The sequence below is a fragment of the Macaca thibetana genome, chromosome 19 (assembly GCF_024542745.1).
Source record: "Macaca thibetana thibetana isolate TM-01 chromosome 19, ASM2454274v1, whole genome shotgun sequence".
NCBI lineage: Eukaryota > Metazoa > Chordata > Mammalia > Primates > Cercopithecidae > Macaca > Macaca thibetana.
In genome coordinates, this window is record NC_065596.1 from 45,626,552 (window position 1) to 45,643,681 (window position 17,130).

The 17,130-nt window shown below is 50.8% G+C and overlaps 2 protein-coding genes across 6 annotated transcripts in view; both read left to right on the top strand.

Moving 5' to 3' along the window:
• Window positions 1-17,130, top strand: part of BCKDHA (branched chain keto acid dehydrogenase E1 subunit alpha) — a 446,963-nt gene that overhangs the window by 48,482 nt on the left and 381,351 nt on the right. The gene's annotated exons all lie outside the window — the stretch shown is intronic.
• Window positions 7,285-15,077, top strand: TMEM91 (transmembrane protein 91). 5 transcript variants are annotated; one of them, XM_050768560.1, is made up of 5 exons: window positions 7,529-7,909; window positions 9,322-9,560; window positions 13,811-13,960; window positions 14,561-14,632; window positions 14,860-15,077. In XM_050768560.1, the coding sequence occupies exons 2-4, from the start codon at window positions 9,351-9,353 to the stop codon at window positions 14,618-14,620; spliced, it is 420 nt and encodes a 139-aa protein (XP_050624517.1). In that variant the 5' UTR covers window positions 7,529-7,909; window positions 9,322-9,350; the 3' UTR covers window positions 14,621-14,632; window positions 14,860-15,077. The 5 variants fall into 5 exon arrangements, with proteins under 5 accessions (XP_050624515.1, XP_050624517.1, XP_050624516.1 ...); XM_050768558.1 differs by lacking the exon at window positions 14,561-14,632 and having other exon boundaries at window positions 7,285-7,909; window positions 14,712-15,077; XM_050768559.1 differs by having other exon boundaries at window positions 14,561-15,077.

The window sequence follows — 17,130 nt, forward strand, 5'->3', positions numbered from 1 at the left end:
ACTTTGGGAGGCCGAGGCAGGTGGATCACTTGAGGTCAGGAGTTCGAGAGAAGCCTAGCCAACATGGTGAAACCCTGTCTCTATTAAAAATACCAAAAAAAAATCAGCTGAGCATGGTGGTGAGCGCCTGTAGTCCCAGCTACTTGGGAGGCTGAGGCACGAGAATCACTTGAACCCAGGAGGTGGAGGTTGCAGTGAGCTGAGACTGCATCATTGCACTCCAGCCTGGGTGACAGAGTGAGACTCTGTCTCAAAAAATAAAAAAATAAAAAAATAAGCCTTTTAATTGTAGTAAAATATACATTTACCATCTTAACTGTTTAAAACTGTATTGTTCAATAGTGTTAAGTACATTTAAATTGTTGTGCAACCAATTTCCACAACCATTTTCATCTTGCAAAACTAAAATTTTTGCAAACTAAACACATTTTTGAAACAAAACAACTCCCCTATGCCCCCCTCTTCCCCAGCTCGTGGTAATCACCATCCTATTTTCTTTCAGTTTATTTATTTCACTTTATTTATTTATTTTTTGAGACGGAGTTTCGCTCTTCTTGCCCATGCTGGAGTGCAATGGCGTGATCTCGGCTCACCGCAACCTCTGCCTCCCAGGTTCAAGCAATTCTCCTGCCTCAGCTTCCCAAGTAACTGGTATTACAGGCATGTTCCTCCACGCCCGGCTAATTTTGTATTTTTAGTAGAGACGGGGTTTCTCCATGTTGGTCAGGCTGGTCTCGAACTCTTGACCTCAGGTGATCCGCCTGCTTCAGCCTCCCTAAGTGCTGGGATTATAGGTGTGAGCCACCGTACCCTGCCTATTTATTTATTTATTTTTAATTAATTAATTAATTTATTTATTTATTTATTTTGAGACGGAGTCTTGCTCTATTGCCCAGGCTGGAGTGCAGTGGCTCCATCTCAGCTCACTGCAACCTCTGCCTTCCGGGTTCAAACAATTCTTCTGCTTCAGCCTCCTGAGAGCTGGGACTACAGGCGCATGCCACCTCGTCCAGCTAATTTTTATATTTTTAGTAGAGACGGGGTTTCACCATATTGGCCAGGCTGGTCTCGAACTCCTGACCTTGTGATCTACCCGCCTCGGCCTCCCAAAGTGCTGGGATTACAAGCGTGAGCCACTGTGCCCGGCTGCGTATTTATTTTTTTGAGACGAAGTCTCATTCTGTTGCCCAGGCTGTAGTGTAGCGACGTGATCTCTGTTCCCTGTAACCTCTGCCTCCTGGCTTCAAGCGATTCTCCTGCCTCAGCCTCGTAAGTAGCTGAGATTACAGGCATGTGTCACCACCCCTGGCTAATTTTTGTATTTTTAGTAGAGATAGGGTTTCACCATGTTGGCCAGGCTGTACTCGAACTCCTGACCTCAGGTGATCGGCCTGCCTTGGCCTCCCAAAGTGCTGGATTACAGGCATGAGCCAACGTGCCCAGCCTGTTTTTTATTGCTTTTTTAAGACAGGGTCTCGCTGTGTCACCCAGGCTAGAGTGTTGTGGTGAGATCTCAGCTCACCACAACCTCTGCCTCCCGGGTTCAAACAATTCTTGTGCCTCAGCCTCCCGAGTAGCTGGGATTACAGGCATGCGCCACCATGCCCGGCTGACTTTTGTATTTTTAGTAGAGACAGAGTTTTGCCATGTTGGCCAGGCTGATTTCGAACTCCTGACCTCAGGTAATCTGCCCACCTTGGTTGGCTTCCCAAAGTACTGGGATTACAGGTGTGAACCACCGCGCCTAGCCCACTATCCTATTTTCTTTCTTTCTTTTTCTTCCTTCCTTCCTTCCTTCCTTCCTTCCTTCCTTCCTTCCTTCCTTCCTTCCTTCCATCCTTCTCCTTCCTTCCTTCCTTCCTTCCTTCCTTCCTTCCTTCCTTCCTTCCTTCCTTCCTTCCTTCTTTCTTTCTTTCTTTCTTTTCTCTCTTCTTTTTTCTTTCATTTTTTGAGATGGATTCTTGCTCTGTCTCCAGGCTGGAGTGCAGTGGCACAATCTTGGCTCACTGCAATCTCCACCTCCCGGGTTTCAGCAATTCTCCTGCCTCAGCCTCCCAAGTAGCTGGGACTACAGGCGTGCACCAGCAAGCCCAGCTAATTTTTGTATTTTTAGTAGAGACGGGGTTTCACCCTGTTGGCCAGAATGATCTCGATCTCTTGCCCTTGTGATCGGCTCGCCTCGGCCTCCCAAAGTGCTGAGATTACACATGTGAGCCACCGCACCCGGCCACTATCCTATTCTCTATCTCTCTGAATGTGACTACTCTAAGTACGTCATGTAAGTGGAATCCTACGGTATTTGTCTTATGACAGGATTATTTCACTTAGTATAGTGTCCTCAAGGGTCATCCAGGTCATAGCATACAACAGGATTTTTTTCCTTCCTGGCCCCCCTTTTTTTGACTTGGAGTCCTGCTCTGTCACTCAGACTGTAGTGGAGTGGCCATCATAGCCACTCCTGGACTCAAGTGATCCTCCCACCTCAGCCTCCCAAGTAGCTAGGACTACAGGTGTGTGCCACCATGCTCGACTAATTTTTTTTTTTAAGTTTTGGAGAGACGGGGCGGGCTCAGTGGCTCCCACCTATAATCACAGCACTTTGGGAGGCTGAGGCAGTAGGGGTCGGAGGAGGAGATCACTTGAGGCTAGGAGTTCGAGACCAGCCTGGGCAACATGGTGAAAACCTGTCTCTACTAAAAATATAAATATTAGTCGGGCGTGGTTGTGTGTGCCTGTAATCCCAGCTACTCGGAGGCTGAGGGAGGAGAATCACTTGAACCTGGGAGAATTTGTAGTGAGCTGACATCGTGCCACTGCACTCCAGTCTGGGCGACAGAGTGAGACTTCCTTTCAAAAAAAAAAAAAAAGTTTTGGAGAGATGGGGATCGATCTTACTTTGTTGCCCAGGCTTGTCTGGAAATCCTGGGCTCAGGCAATCCTCCTGCTTCGGCCTCTCAAAGTGCTGGGATTACAGGCACGAGCCACTGTACCTGACAAGCACTTTATTTTATTGTTATTATTATTATTACTTTGTTTTTTCATAACATTGATGTTTTGAAGGTTATAGGCCACCTCCTTTGTAGAGTGTCCCTCATTTTGGCTTTGTCTCATGTTTCTTATTATTAGATTTAAGTTATGCATTTTGGCAGGAAAACCAAAGAAATGATATGTGTCTCCCTCTTTGCTTCACGTCAGAGGCAACTAAGGTCAATTTGTCCTGTTAATGGTGATATTAACTTGTATCATCTGGTTAACGTGATGTTTGCCAATTTTCTCCATGAATACTTTTTTTGTTATAGTAAGTAATCTAGGGGAAGATACTTTGAGACTAAATAAATATCCTGTTCTTTATCAAATCAAATTAATAGTTTCAGTCTCTGTTGACAATCCTTGCTGGAATCTCATGATTTTTTGTTTGTCTTTTTAGTTTTGAGACTGGGTTTCACTTTGTTGCCCAGGCTGGAGTGCAGTGGCACAATCATGGCTCACTGCAGCCTCTACCTCCTGGGCTCAACCAATCCTCCTATCTCAGTTTCCCGAGTAGCTTGGACCACAGGTATGCATCACCACACCCAGCTGATTTTATTTTTTGTAGAGACAAAATCTCACTTTGTTGCACTGGCTGGTCTTGAACTTTTGGGCTCAAGTAATCCTCCCACCTTGGCCTCCCAAAGTGCTGGGATTACAGGCTTGAGCCACTGTGCCCAGCTGGAATCTCATGTTTAATATTCCAGACCCACGGCAAACACTAAGAGGTGTAGCCTCTTAGACTGTACGAGGCTAACAGCAGCCAGAGAGCTCTAACTGGAAGTGAATTAATCTCCAGGATGGCCTAGAGGGATAAGAGGACCCAAAGCTCAATGATTTGGTGAAAAACTGAGGCTGGAGGCTGGTGGTAATTCATGCCCCCATCCCATACATATGTAATAAAGGCCCACTTTCTGCCAGGTACTGTTTTAGGCCCTGAGGCACAGTAGTGAAAAAAACAAGATCAAATCTCAGCCCTTGTTGTGTCGACACTGATGTGGCAGGATTCAAACTACAAACAAGAAAAATATGTGGTATGTTTCTTTTCTTTTCTTTTTTTTTTTTTTTTTTTGAGACAGAGTCTCGCTCTGTCCTTAGGCTGGAGTGCAGTGGCATGATCTTGGCTCACTGCAACCTCCGCCTCCCGGGTTCAAGTGATTCTCCCACCTCAGCCTCCCGAGTGGCTGGGATTACAGGTGCGCACCACCACGCCTGGCTAATTTTTGTATTTTTAGTGGAAAGAGGGTTTCACCATGTTGGTCAGGGTGGTCTTGAACTCCTGACCTTATGATCTGCCCACTTCGGCCTCCCAAAGTGCTGGGATTATAGGCATGAGCCACCATGCCTGGCCGGTATGTTTCTTTCTTTTTTTTTTTTTAAAAATCGTTTTTGGTCAGGCGCGCTGGCTCATGCCTACAATCCCAGCACTTTGGGAGGCCAAGGCGGGCAGATCACTTGAGGTCAGGAGTTCAAGAGCAGCCTGGGCAACATGGTGAAACCCCATTTCTACCAGAAGTACAAAAATTAGCCGGGCATGGTGGCGAGTGCCTATAATCCCAGCTACTTGGGAGGCTGAGGTGGGAGAATGGCTTGAACCCAGGAGGCAGAGGTTGCAGTGACCTGAGATCATGCCACTGCACTCCAGCCTCGGTGACTGGGGTTTTGCTATGTTGCCCAGGCTGGTTTCGAACTCCTAGGCTCAAGCAGTCTTCCCTCCTCGGCCTCCCAAAGGGCTGGGATTACAGGCGTGGGCCACCACACCCGGCCTATAGTATACTTCATAGAAATATGAAAAGAATGAGAGCAAGGTTGAGATAGACAGTAACAGGGCATCCCTCCTGGGTGAAACAATCCTGCCCCCTCACGCTCTTGTCTACCCTCCCTGCTTCTGTCGTCTGCCAGAAACTGGCTGAGCCAAGTGCACTTGCAGACACCATCTGTTCTCCCCGGGAGTGGGGCCAGTGCCAGCGCCAGCATCTGGACTCTTGGCACCGAGCCCTGGAGCCCTGGAGCGAGGGAACTCCGGCCCCACAAAGGCCAGGGAATCCTCCAGTCTGGTGAGACGGAGGGCTTCTGGGAAGGGAGGCCTATACAAGGCTCCATGAAGGAGGTGGAAGCTTGCAAGACAGGGAGAGTCTTGTAATCAGTCCGATGGAGATGGATGTAAATAATAATATTAATAAACACCATCAAATGTGTTCAGAGTGCTTTCTTTGCCTGGCTTTGGATAAATGTTGGATATTTGTTCATTTTTTATTTTTCTATTTCCTAGGCAGCACCTGAACCAAAATAGGTTCAGAGAGGCTCCCAATGTTGGACATTTGTTGTTACAGCAACTCTAAGTACATAGAGTATCACATAAGAGGCAAGGAGCATTATCCCCATTTTGCAGGTGAAGAAATTGGGGGTCAGAGAGGTAAAGGCACTGTCTAGAGGCCACACGCTCAGTGCCTTAAAGAGCCTGGAAGGCCGGGTGCGGTGGCTCAAGCCTGTAATCCCAGCACTTTGGGAGGCTGAGACGGGCGGATCACGAGGTCAGGAGACCATCCTGGCTAACACGGTGAAACCCCGTCTCTACTAAAAAAATACAAAAAACTAGCCGGGCGAGGTGGTGGGCGCCTGTAGTCCCAGCTACTCGGGAGGCTGAGGCAGGAGAATGGCATGAACCCGGGAGGCGGGGCTTGCAGTGAGCTGAGATCCGGCCACTGCACTCCAGCCTGGGCAACAGAGCCAGACTCCGTCTCAAAAAAAAAAAAAGAGCCTGGAAAGGGGCCGGGAGCGATGGTTCACGCCTGCAATCCCAGCACTTTGGGAGGCTGAGGCTGGTGGGTTACCTGAGGTCGGGAGTTCGAGACCAGCCTGACCAACATGGAGAAATCCTGTCTCTACTAAAAATACAAAATTAGCCAGGCGTGGTGGCACATGCCTGTAATCCTAACTACTCGGAAGGCTGAGGCAGGAGAATCGCTTGAACCTGGGAGACGGAGGTTGAGGTGAGCACAGATCACGCCGTTGCACTCCAGCCTGGGCAACAAGAGCGAAACTCTGTCTCAAAACAACAACAACAACAACAAAAAGAGCCTGGAAAGGAAACCAGGTCTATGTGGGTCCAAATGTTGACTCATGAACATCACTGTACCACTTGACAATCGAAGCATCACCCCCTACTGGACCCCACTCCTCAGCCTTCTTTCCCTAGAAACTCCCACCCCACCTGTCTCTGCTTCCTCCTCGCCCATTGGCTTAGCAAGGGCCACAGGAACACAGCCCTGGGTTACAGTCTGCTGGGCTTGGTACCAGCTGTTTACTGTGGCCAAGTGAGCATACAGGTGAGTCTTTTTCTCTTTTTTTTGAGATGGAGTCTCACTGTCTCCCAGGCTGGAGTGCAGTGGCGCGATCTCAGCTCACTTCTAGCTCCGTCTCCTGGGTTCATGTCATTCTCCTGCCTCAGCCTCCAGAGTAGCTGGGACTACAGGCGCCCGCCACCACGCCCCGCTAATTTTTTGTATTTTTAGTAGACACAGGGTTTCATCGTGTTAGCCAGGATGGTCTGGGTCTTCTGACCTCGTGATCCGCCCGCCTTGGCCTCCCAGAGTGCTGGGATTACAGGCATGAGCCACCGGCCTGGCCCGTGAGCCTGTTTCTTTATCTGCAAAACAGGGATGAAAAACAAGCCAACACCCCCTCAGCACCCGCCCCCCCGGCAAAAAAACACACCAAAACAAAATAGGCCAGGCGCGGTGACTCACACCTGTAATCCCACCGCTTTGGGAGGCTGAGGCTACAGTGAGCAATGATCGTGCCACTGCATTCCTGGGCAACAGAGCAGGACCCCGTCTTTTAAAAAATAAAAGAAACCTGGCCGGGCGCAGCGGCTCATGCCTGTAATCCCAGCACGTTGGGAGGCTGAGGCGGGCGGATCACCTGAGGTCAGGAGTTCGAGACCAATCTGGCCAACATGGCGAAATCTCATCTCTACTAAAAATACAAAAATTAGCTGGGCGTGGTGGCTTGCCCCTGTACTCCCAGCTACTCGGGAGGCTGAGGCAGGAGAATCGCTTTAACCCAGGAAGCGGAGGTTGCGGTGAGCCGAGATCATGCCACTGCACTCCAGCCTGGGCGACAGAGCAAGACTCCGTCTCAAAAACAAAACAAAACAAACAAACAAAAACCCCAAACTAAAATAGCAGCGACAACAACAACAACAACAACAAAACGCGGAGCTACTGAGAGGAGGAATGAATGCGATGATGAATGTAAAGCGTTTCACACAGGGCTTGGGTACAGTCTGCTCTCAATGAACCAATGATATGCCCTTAGGCAATTTACCTAACCTCGGCTTGCAGTTTACTCCCGCGTGAAACGGACAATAAACAATTATGCCTCTTAGGGTTTTGCTGAGGAATACATGTGCATGTAAGTTTATTTGCAAAGCACTTAGAACAGGGCGCACTGTCCTTGTTGCTGTTATTATTATTGGCTATTATTGCGCAAAGGGGAAGGGAGGCGGGGCCAAGCCGGGAAGGCCCTGGAGAATCAGGGGTGCCCTCTGCTCCGGCAGAGCTTGGCCCTGGACTCACGAGGAAGGGGCTACCGTTCTCCGAGGATTCCCGCCTGCTCCCAGACCCCCGGGAGTCGTAGGAACCCGCTCCTGGACGCTGAAGTCGGCTTTCAGGTCCCCCTCGCCGGACGCTGCGGAGGGACAGAGCCTGGGAGGCCGTCGCCCCGCCCCGTCCCCGCCCCCGCACGCAGCGGGCCCGGGGCGCCGAGACCCGCCAAGAGCAAAGCGCCAGGTCCCCGCGACCCTCGGACCCTCGGTGGCAGGGTCTGGGCGGGTGACATTGCGGGGGTTCAGGAGGCCCCCGGCCTCTGATCGTGAGCGGTGAGCGAGGGGCGTAGGTGGGTGGGGGTCACAGTCCCTCCTCTGGGTCCTGGCGTTGGGGATGAGAGGGCAAAGCTTTGGCGAGGAAATCGGCTCAGTCAAGGTTTGGAATGAGCGGGCAGGAGGCTTGGGGACCTCCCAGGGGGATCGTAGGACAAGAAGAATATTCTTTCTGGTTGTGTTGCGTGTGTACGTGTATGTGTGCTGGGGTTGAGGGTGTTTGTGGGGCCAGGTGTGCCAAGGATTCTGGAGAGCTGGTGCGTGTGTGGGAGTTGTGTGGAGTCATGGGTGTGTGGGTGGAGTAGGGGTGCCTGGGCCTGATGAGTGAGGCAGGCATGCAAGAGGTCATGAGAATAGGGGAAAGGGCCAGGGTGCGTGTGTGTGCACAGGTGTCTGTGGTTTGTGATGCAGTGGGGAGTAGGGTTGTGCATGGAGTCAATTGGGATAAATGTGTAAGGAGGTTGGGGGCCTGAAAGGGATGCTGACGTTTGGGGCAAATATGCAAGGAGTCCTTTGGGAGATGAATGTGTGGAGGTGGAGGCTGGGCTTGCCTAGATGGGGCTGTGTGGCAGGGGACATCAGGGGGCAGGTCTAGGGGACAGAGGAGGGGGAATGTAGACTACAGTGAAGTTCCAGGCAGCACTGAGGGTAGGGGATGGGTGTGTGTGTGACTGGGAGGGGTGTGTGGACCTGGATAGGTGGCCACAGGGTATGAACCTGGGATGGGTGTTGGGGGTGTTCATAGGGCAGGTAAGTGTGTAAGGCATGGTTCAACAGGTGCAACTTATTGGGATAAGTGTGATGGGTATGTGGCTTTTGTCTGAGAGAAATGCCCAGAATTTGGTTGGGTGCAGTGGCTTATGCCTGTAATCCCAGCACTTTGGGAGGCCGAGGCTGGTGGATTCCCTAAGGTCAGGAGTTCGAGACCAGCCTGTCCAACACAGTGAAACCCTGTCTCTACTAAAAATAATAATAATTTTTAAAAAATTAGGCGGGCATGGTGGTGGGTGCCTGTAATCCTAGCTACCTGGGAGGCTGAGGCAGGAGAATGGCTTGAACCTGTGAGGCAGAGGCTGCAGTGAGCTGAGATCGCACCACTGCACTCTAGCGGATCTGCAGTGGTGGATCTGCCTGGGCAACAGATCAAGACTTTGTCTCAAAAAAAAAAAAAAAAAAAAAAAAGAAAGAAAAGAAAAGAGAGAGAGAAATGCCCAAAATTGAATGTCCTAAGTTCTCTTTGTAACCTGAGGCCAATCTTTTTTTCTCTCTGGGCCTCAGTTTCCCTATCTGTAAAATGGGTCTGAGGACCACTGCACTCACTGGTCTCTGCCTGCATCTCTCTAAAGCAAGGGGTCAGAAGTTGAGTGAAGTGAGACTTTTACAACTTGTCTTTTTCTTCCCCCTACCCCTAGGAAACCCCTCTTGGAGTTTTCCCAAAGCCATGGACAGTCCTAGTCTTCGTGAGCTTCAACAGCCTCTGCTGGAGAGCACAGAATGTGAGACCCCTGCCCAGAAGCCTGGCAGGCATGAGCTGGGGTCCGCCTTAAGAGAGATAGCCTTTGCGGAGTCCCTGAGGGGTCTGCAGTTCCTGTCACCGCCTCTTCCCTCTGTGAGCGCTGGCCTGGGGGAACCAAGGCCCCCTGATGTTGAGGTAGGAACAGCAGACCTTAGTGGAAGGCATGGGAGGGGGCTGGAGTGAGCCCCACTACGGCCAGCATCTGGCAGGCTGACAGCTGTGCCGATCTGCCTTAGGCCTGGAGTCTCACTTCCCAGCTGTGCGTGGGCTTCTGAGATTTCCAGTTACGGTTCTTCTTGTTTTATGTCTCTCCTGGTTTCTTTACCTTTTTCTCTCCAGATTTGTCTCTCATCTTTGTTGCCTGGCCTTTGGCTTTGTCTTCCCTCTGATCTCTGACTCTGCTGCTTGGTGTCTTCAGAGTGCATGAACCTCTGGCTTTTGTCCACTCTGCTCTCTCTTTTTTTCTGTGTGTGTGTGTGTGTGTGTGTGTGTGTGTGTGTGTGTGAGAAGGTCTCGCTCTGCTGCCCAGGCTGGAGTGCAGTGGAGCGATCATAGTTTACTGCCACCTTGACCTCCTGGGCTCAAGCAATCCTCCCACCTCAGCCTCCTGAGTAGCTGGGACCACAGGCATGTGCCACCATGCCTGGCTAATTTTTTGGTATTTTTTGTAGAGAAGAGGTTTTGCCATGTTGCCCAGGCTGGTCTCAAACTCCTGAGCTCAAGCAATCTGCCTGCCGTGGCCTCCCAAAGTGCTGGGATTACAGGTGTAAGCCACCATGCCCAGCCTTCCCTTTTTTTTTTTTTTTTTAAAGTTAATGTCACTTTTTATAATTTTTCATTCCAGGCCAGGCACAATGGTTCACACTGGTAATCCCAGCACTTTGGGAAGGCGAGGCAGGAGGACTGCTTGGGCCCAGGAGTTCTAGACTAGCCTGGGCAACATAGCGAGACTCCATCTTTATTTTTATTTAATTTTTCATTTTGTCCTCTGAAAATTAGCAAGACCCCGTTTAAAAAAAAAAATTAACCAGGTGTGGGGGCGCGTTCCTGTAGTCTCAGCTACTCGGGAGGCTGAGGTGGGAGGATCACTTGAGCCCAGGAGGTAGAGGCTGCAATGAGCTGTGACCATACCACCTTACTCCAGCCTGGGCAACAGAGCGAGACAGACAGAAAGAAAGAAAGAGAAAGAGGGAGAGAGAGAGAGAAAGAGAAAGGGAGGGAGGGAGGAAGGAAAGAAAAGAGAGAAAGAGAGAAAGAAGGAAGGAAGAAGGAATGAAGGAAAGAAGGAAAGAAAGAAGGAAAGGAAGGAAGGAAAGAAAGAAGGAAAGGAAGGAAGGAAAGAAGGAAAGGAAAGGAAGGAAGGAAAGAAGGAAAGGAAAGAAGGAAAGAAAGAAGGAAAGGAAGGAAGGAAAGAAAGAAGGAAAGAAGGGAAGGAAGGAAGGAGAAAGAAAGAAAGGAAGGAAAGAAAGAAAGAAGGAAAGAAGGGAAGGAAGAAAGGAGAGAGAAGGAAGAGAAGCAAGGCAGGCAGGCAGGCAACAATCACGATGAACTCTTATGGTTTCTGTTGGTCAGGAATTTGGGACTCAGTTGCATGGTTCTGCCTCTGGGTCTTTCATGAGGTTGCATTCAGCTGGTGGGTGGAACTAGAACAGTCAGGAGCTGGCTGGGTACTTTTCTCTTTCTTCATGGTGTCTTAGGGCTTCCTTTTTTTTTGAGATGGAGTTTTGCCCTTGTTGCCCAGGTTGGAGTGCAATGGTGCAATCTCAGCTCACTGCAACCTCCGCCTCCTGGGTTCAAGCGAATTCCCCTGCCTCAGCCTCCCGAGTAGCTGGGATTACAGGCTTGTGTCACCATGCCCAGCTAATTTTGTATTTTTAGTAGAGACAGGGTTTCACTGTATTGCTCAGGTTGGTCTCAAACTCCTAACCTCAGGTGATCCATCCACCTCAGCCTCCCAAAGTGCTGGATTACAGGCGTGAGCCACTGTGCCCAGCCGAGTCTTAAGAGCTTCCATATGTGGCCCCTCCATATAAGCTGCTTTGGGATTCCTTACAGCATAACAGCTTCAGGGCAGTCAGGCTGCTTATGTACCTCCAGCCTGCAGCATGAATGTTGCAGCAAAGCAGAAGCTGCCTCACCTTTTCTGATTTCGCTTTGGAAGTCACGTAACATGACTTCCACCACATTCTATTAATTACAAGTGAGTCATGAGTCTGCTCAAATTCAAGGGGACGGGACACAGAACTCATCCCTTGATGGGAGGGATATCAAAGTCACATGGTAATAAAAGCATGTGGGACCAGGCGCTGTGGCTCATGCCTGTAATCCCAACACTTTGGGAGGCCAAGACAAATGAACTGCTTGAGGTCAGGAGTTCAAGACCAGCCTGACCAATGTAGTGAAAGCCCATCTCTACTAAAAATACAAAAATTAGGCTGGACTCGGTGGCTCACGCCTGTAATCCCAGCACTTTGAGAGGCTGAGGCGGGCGGATCACGAGGTCAGGAGTTCAAGACCAGCCTGGCCAACACGGTGAAACCCAGTCTCTACTAAATAAAAAAATACAAAAATTAGCCAGGTGTGGTGGTGCACACCTGTAATCCCAGCTACTCAGGAGGCTGAGGCAGGAGAATCACTTGAACCTGGGAGGTGGAGGCTGCAGTGAGCGGAGATCGAGCCACTGCACTCCAGCCTGGGCAAGAGCGAGACTCCCGTCTCAAAAAAAAAAAAAAAAAGGTTTAAAAATCTAGACTCTACATTAGTTTCCAGCAGGCAGGTTTGCCCTAATCATTTAGGCCATTGGAGCATTTTATAATCTCAATCTTTTATTTATTTATTAGAGACAGGGTCTTGCTCCATTGCTCAGGCTGGAGGGCAGACATGTGATCATAGCTCACTGGAGTCTCAAACTTCTGGGCTCAAGCCATCCTCCTGCCTCAGCTTCCCAAGTAGCTGAGACTGTAGGCACAAGACACCATGCCTAGCTAATTTTTTTTTTTTTTGAGATGGAGTCTCACTCTGTCGCCCAGGCTGGAGTGCAGTAGCGCAATCTCGGCTCACTGCAAGCTCTGCCTGCCGGGTTCATGCCATTCTTCTGCTTCAGCCTCCCGAGTAGCTGGGACTACAGGTGCGTGCCACCACACCCAGCTAATTTTGTTTCTGTATTTTTAGCAGAGGTGGGGTTTCACTGTGTTAGCCAGGATGGTCTCCATCTCCTGACCTCACGATCTGCCATCCTTGGCCTCACAAAGTGCTGGGATTACAAGCGTGAGCCACTGCACCCGGCCCATGCCTAGCTAATTTTTAAATTTTTTTGTAGAGATGGGGTCTTGCTATATTGCCCAGGCTGGTCTCAAACTTCTGGCTTCAAATGATCCTCCTGCCTTGGCCTCCCTAAGTGTTGGGATGACCGGTGTGAGCCACTGTGCCTGGCCAATAATCTCCATCTTTTTGCAGTTTCCTTGTTTCAGTGGCGTTTGTCCCCATTCAGGGGCTTTTCTTTTTGAGACAGTCTTGCTCTGTCGCCAATGCTGGAGTGCTGTGGCTCCATCTCAGCTCACTGCAACCTCCACCTCCTGGGTTCAAGTGATTCTCCTGCCTCAGCCTCCTGAGTAGCTGGGATTACAGGGGCACCCCACCATGCCCAGCTAATTTTTTTATTTTTAGTAGAGACGAGGTTTCACCATGTTGGCCAGGCTGGTCTCCAACTCCTGACCTCAGGTGATCCACACACCTTGGTCTCCCAAAGTGCTGGGATTACAGGCATGAGCCACTGCACCCGGTCATTCAGGGGCTTTTCACTCAGACATTATAAACAATTGTAGCATCCATGATTGGATCCGTGAACCCCTTGAAAATGAACTGAAAACTCTGGGTGTGGTTGGGGCTCTTCTCTGGAGACCTGGTCCATAGCTTCCCTTCAAAGGGCTCCAGAAAACAAATGTCAAAAGTCCATCTCTGGCCAGATGTGGTGGCTCATGCCTGTAATCCCAGCACTCTGGGAGGCTGAGACGGGTGCATCACCTGAGGTCAGGAGTTCAAGACCATCCTGGCCAACTTGGTGAAACACCGTCTCTACTAAAAATACAAAATTAGCCAGGTATGATGGCGCGTGCCTGTAATCCCAGTTACTCGGGAAGCTGAGGCAGGAGAATCATTTGGACCTGGGAGGCAGTGAGCTGAGACTGTGCCATTGTACTCCAGCTTGGGTGACAGAGCGAAACCCTGTCTCAAACACCAAAAGCCCATCTCTGAACATTTTTTTCTCTTTGTATCTCTGGGGAAGCCCTGGGGGCAGGTATTGGCCTTTGAGGGCTATGGAGAGCAGAGCAATGGGGCAGGAAAGGTGGCTGGAGATGCCCACCTGGGCACTTTCCTGCCCATAGGACATGTCATCCAGTGACAGTGACTCGGACTGGGATGGCGGCAGCCGTCTTTCACCATTTCTACCCCACGACCACCTCGGCTTGGCTGTCTTCTCCATGCTGTGTTGTTTCTGGCCTGTGGGCATCGCTGCCTTCTGTCTAGCCCAGAAGGTCAGTCTGTGTGTGGGACTTGGAGGGGACTGGGCATAAAAGAGAAAAATGCCCCACACAAACAAAGAGCCATATACCTGAGGCGGGAAGGTGGAGGGCAGCCCAGAGTGTTAGTTAAGAACCTGAACTCAAATCCTGAGTCTGCCACTCTCTGCAATATATATATATTTTGAGACTCACTTTGTTGCCCAGGCTGGAGTGCAGTGGTGCAATCTCGGCTCACTGCAACCTCCGCCTCCTGGGTTCAAGTGATTCTCTTGCCTCAGCCTCCTGAATAGCTGGGATTACAGACACGCGCCACCATGCCCGGCTAATTTTTGAATTTTTAGTAGAGACGGGGTTTCACCACGTTGGCCATGCTGGTCTCGAACTCCTGACCTCAAGTGATCCTCCCACCTTGGCCTCCCAAAGTGCTGGGATTACGGGCGTGAGCCACGGTGCCCAGATCTCTGCAAGATTTTGGGCAAGTCACTTAACTTCCCTGTGCCTCACTTTCCTCATCTGTAAAGTGGGAATAATTGCTACCTCTAGGCCAATGTGAGAATCAAATGAGTTAGAACAGTGGCATATACCATTTTAATGTTTTTATTAATCACTCAGCATCCCCAGTGCCTGACCTATAGTAGGTGCTACGTATCTGCTTTTGGAATACATGCATGAATGAATGAATGGGTATGTTGGGTGGGGAGACCAGGGGAAGGGTCTGGGACTGAGGGGATGCCTGGGTCACTGCTGCCCACTGCCTCTACAGACCAACAAGGCTTGGGCCAAGGGGGACATCCAGGGGGCAGGGGCCGCCTCCCGCCGTGCCTTCCTGCTGGGGGTCCTCGCCGTCGGGCTGGGCGTGTGCACGTATGCGGCTGCCCTGGTGACCCTGGCCGCCTACCTTGCCTCCCGAGACCCGCCCTAGTTGCCCCTACAGCCCTCACTGTGAACCCTGAGGCCGGCAGCCCAGCAAATCTGTGGGCAGAGAGTGGAGAATCTTGGTGGATGAGGCTGCGGCAGCGGCAGGAGCATCTAGAAACGGGAGCGAGCTGGACTGGAACCCCCTCCCCTTCCTGGCCACCGCTCATCGGGCGGCAGCAACGTGAGATTAAACACCAGACACTCTTGCAGCAAACCAGAGTCTGTTCATGTGTGTGGGAGGATGGAAGGGGTTGGGGGTGCTTGAGACCAACAGGGGACTGACTGGTCAGGGTGACGGGCTGTGGTGGGCATCCCCAGGGTGCTTGCCCCCTGAGACCAGAGCTGGAAAAGGGGAAGAAGACTTTTTTTTTTTTTTTGAGAGATGGTCTCCCTGTTGTCCAGGCTGGAGTGCTGTGGCACAATCACGGCTCACTGCAGCCTTGAACCCCTGGGCTCAAGCAATCTTCCTGATTGAGCCCAGGAACCTCCCAAGTAGCCAGGACTACAGGCACCTGCCACCACACCCAGCTGATTAAAAAAAAAATTTTTTTTTTTTTTGTAAAGACAAGGCATCATCGCTACATTGCCCAGGCTGGTCTGAAACTCCTGGGCTCAACTGATCCTCCCGCCTTGGCCTCCCAAAGCTGAGATTACAGGCATGAGCGACCATGCCTGCCGGTTTCTAAACAGCAGGATTTCTCATTCCAATATTGGTGGTTAGCAGAGAACTGGAGAGAGCTGAGTTCCAAGCCTTTACTCCTCTGTTAGCTATGTAAGCTTGGCCCAAGTGACTTCTCTTGAAGCCTCATTTTTTCTCCTCTGTAAAATGGGACTTTCTGCACACCTCGGGCTGTAGTGAGGATTAAAGGCATCATATATGGAAATGACTGCTGTTGCTGTCTCCCTCTGAGTTTTTTTTTTTTTTTTGAGACAGGATCTCCCTCTGTCACCCAGACTGGAGTGCAGTGGCACGATCTTGGCTCACTGCAGCCTCAACCTTCCAGACTCAAGTGATCCTCCCACCTCAGCCTCCCAAGGAGCTGGGACCACAGGCGTGTGCCCCAATGCCTGGCTAATTTTTTGTATTTTTTATTTTTTGGGGGGACGGAGTCTTGCTCTGTTGCCAGGCTGGAGTGTAATAGCACAATCTTGGCTCACTGCAACCTCCACCTTCTGGTTTAAGCGATTCTCCTGCCTCAGCCTCCTGAGTAGCTGGGATTACAGGCACGCACCACCGCACCTGGCTGATTTTTGTATTTTTTAGTAGAGATGGGGTTTCACCATGTTGGTCAGGTTGGTCTCGAACTCCTGACCTCAGGTGATCCACCGAGCCTGGCCTTTGTTGCTTGATAATATCTAGCCCCTCTTAGTGTGCTTAGTGAGCACTTCCTATGTGCCTCTGCTAAGTGCTTGTGGCAGATGTGTTTTCCCTGTCCAGGTGCCAACACTTCCATGTTTCCTTAAGGATGCATCCATTTCCCTATCGCAGGCCATTTGGTTTGAATGGGACTGCCTCCAACTCCAGGCAGGGTTTGGCCCCGTCTCTACTAAAAATACAAAAATTAGGCTGGGCAGAGTGGCTCACATCTGTAATCCCAGCACTTTGGGCAGCCCAGGCAGGCAAATCACCTGAGGTCAGGATTTCGAGACCAGCCTGGCAAACATGGTGAAACCACGTCTCTACTAAAAATACAAAAATTAGGCCGGGCACGACGGCTCATGCCTGTAATCCCAGCACTTTGGGAGGCAGAGGTGGGCAGATCACCTGAGGTCGGGAGTTAGAGATCAGCCTGACCAACATGGAGAAACCCCGTCTCTACTAAAAATACAAAAATGAGCCGGGCGTGGTGGCATGCGCCTGTAATCCCAGCTACTCAGGAGGCTGAGGCAGGAGAATCACTTGAACCCGGGAGGCGGAGGTTGCAGTGAGCCGAGATCACCCCACTGCACTCTAGCCTGGGCAACAGAACGAGATTCCGTCGCAAAACAAAACAAAACAAGACAGAGACTGTAACAACAGCCCCATCTCACAGGGTTGGTGGGTGAGATTCCCCCCATGGCTTACAAGGTCCCACCTGCATGCTTGCCCGTTCCCCGCAGCCCCATCTGCTCTCCTGCTCTTGCTCACTGGCTCTGGCCACCCTGTTCACCAAGCTGGTCCCCAGTCCCTGGGGGCTCCTTCCCCACGTTATCCAAGAGCTCATGCCCTTTCCTCCTTCAGGGCCCCTCTGAGGTGCCCTGCTCTGTGGAGGCACTGATGCCTG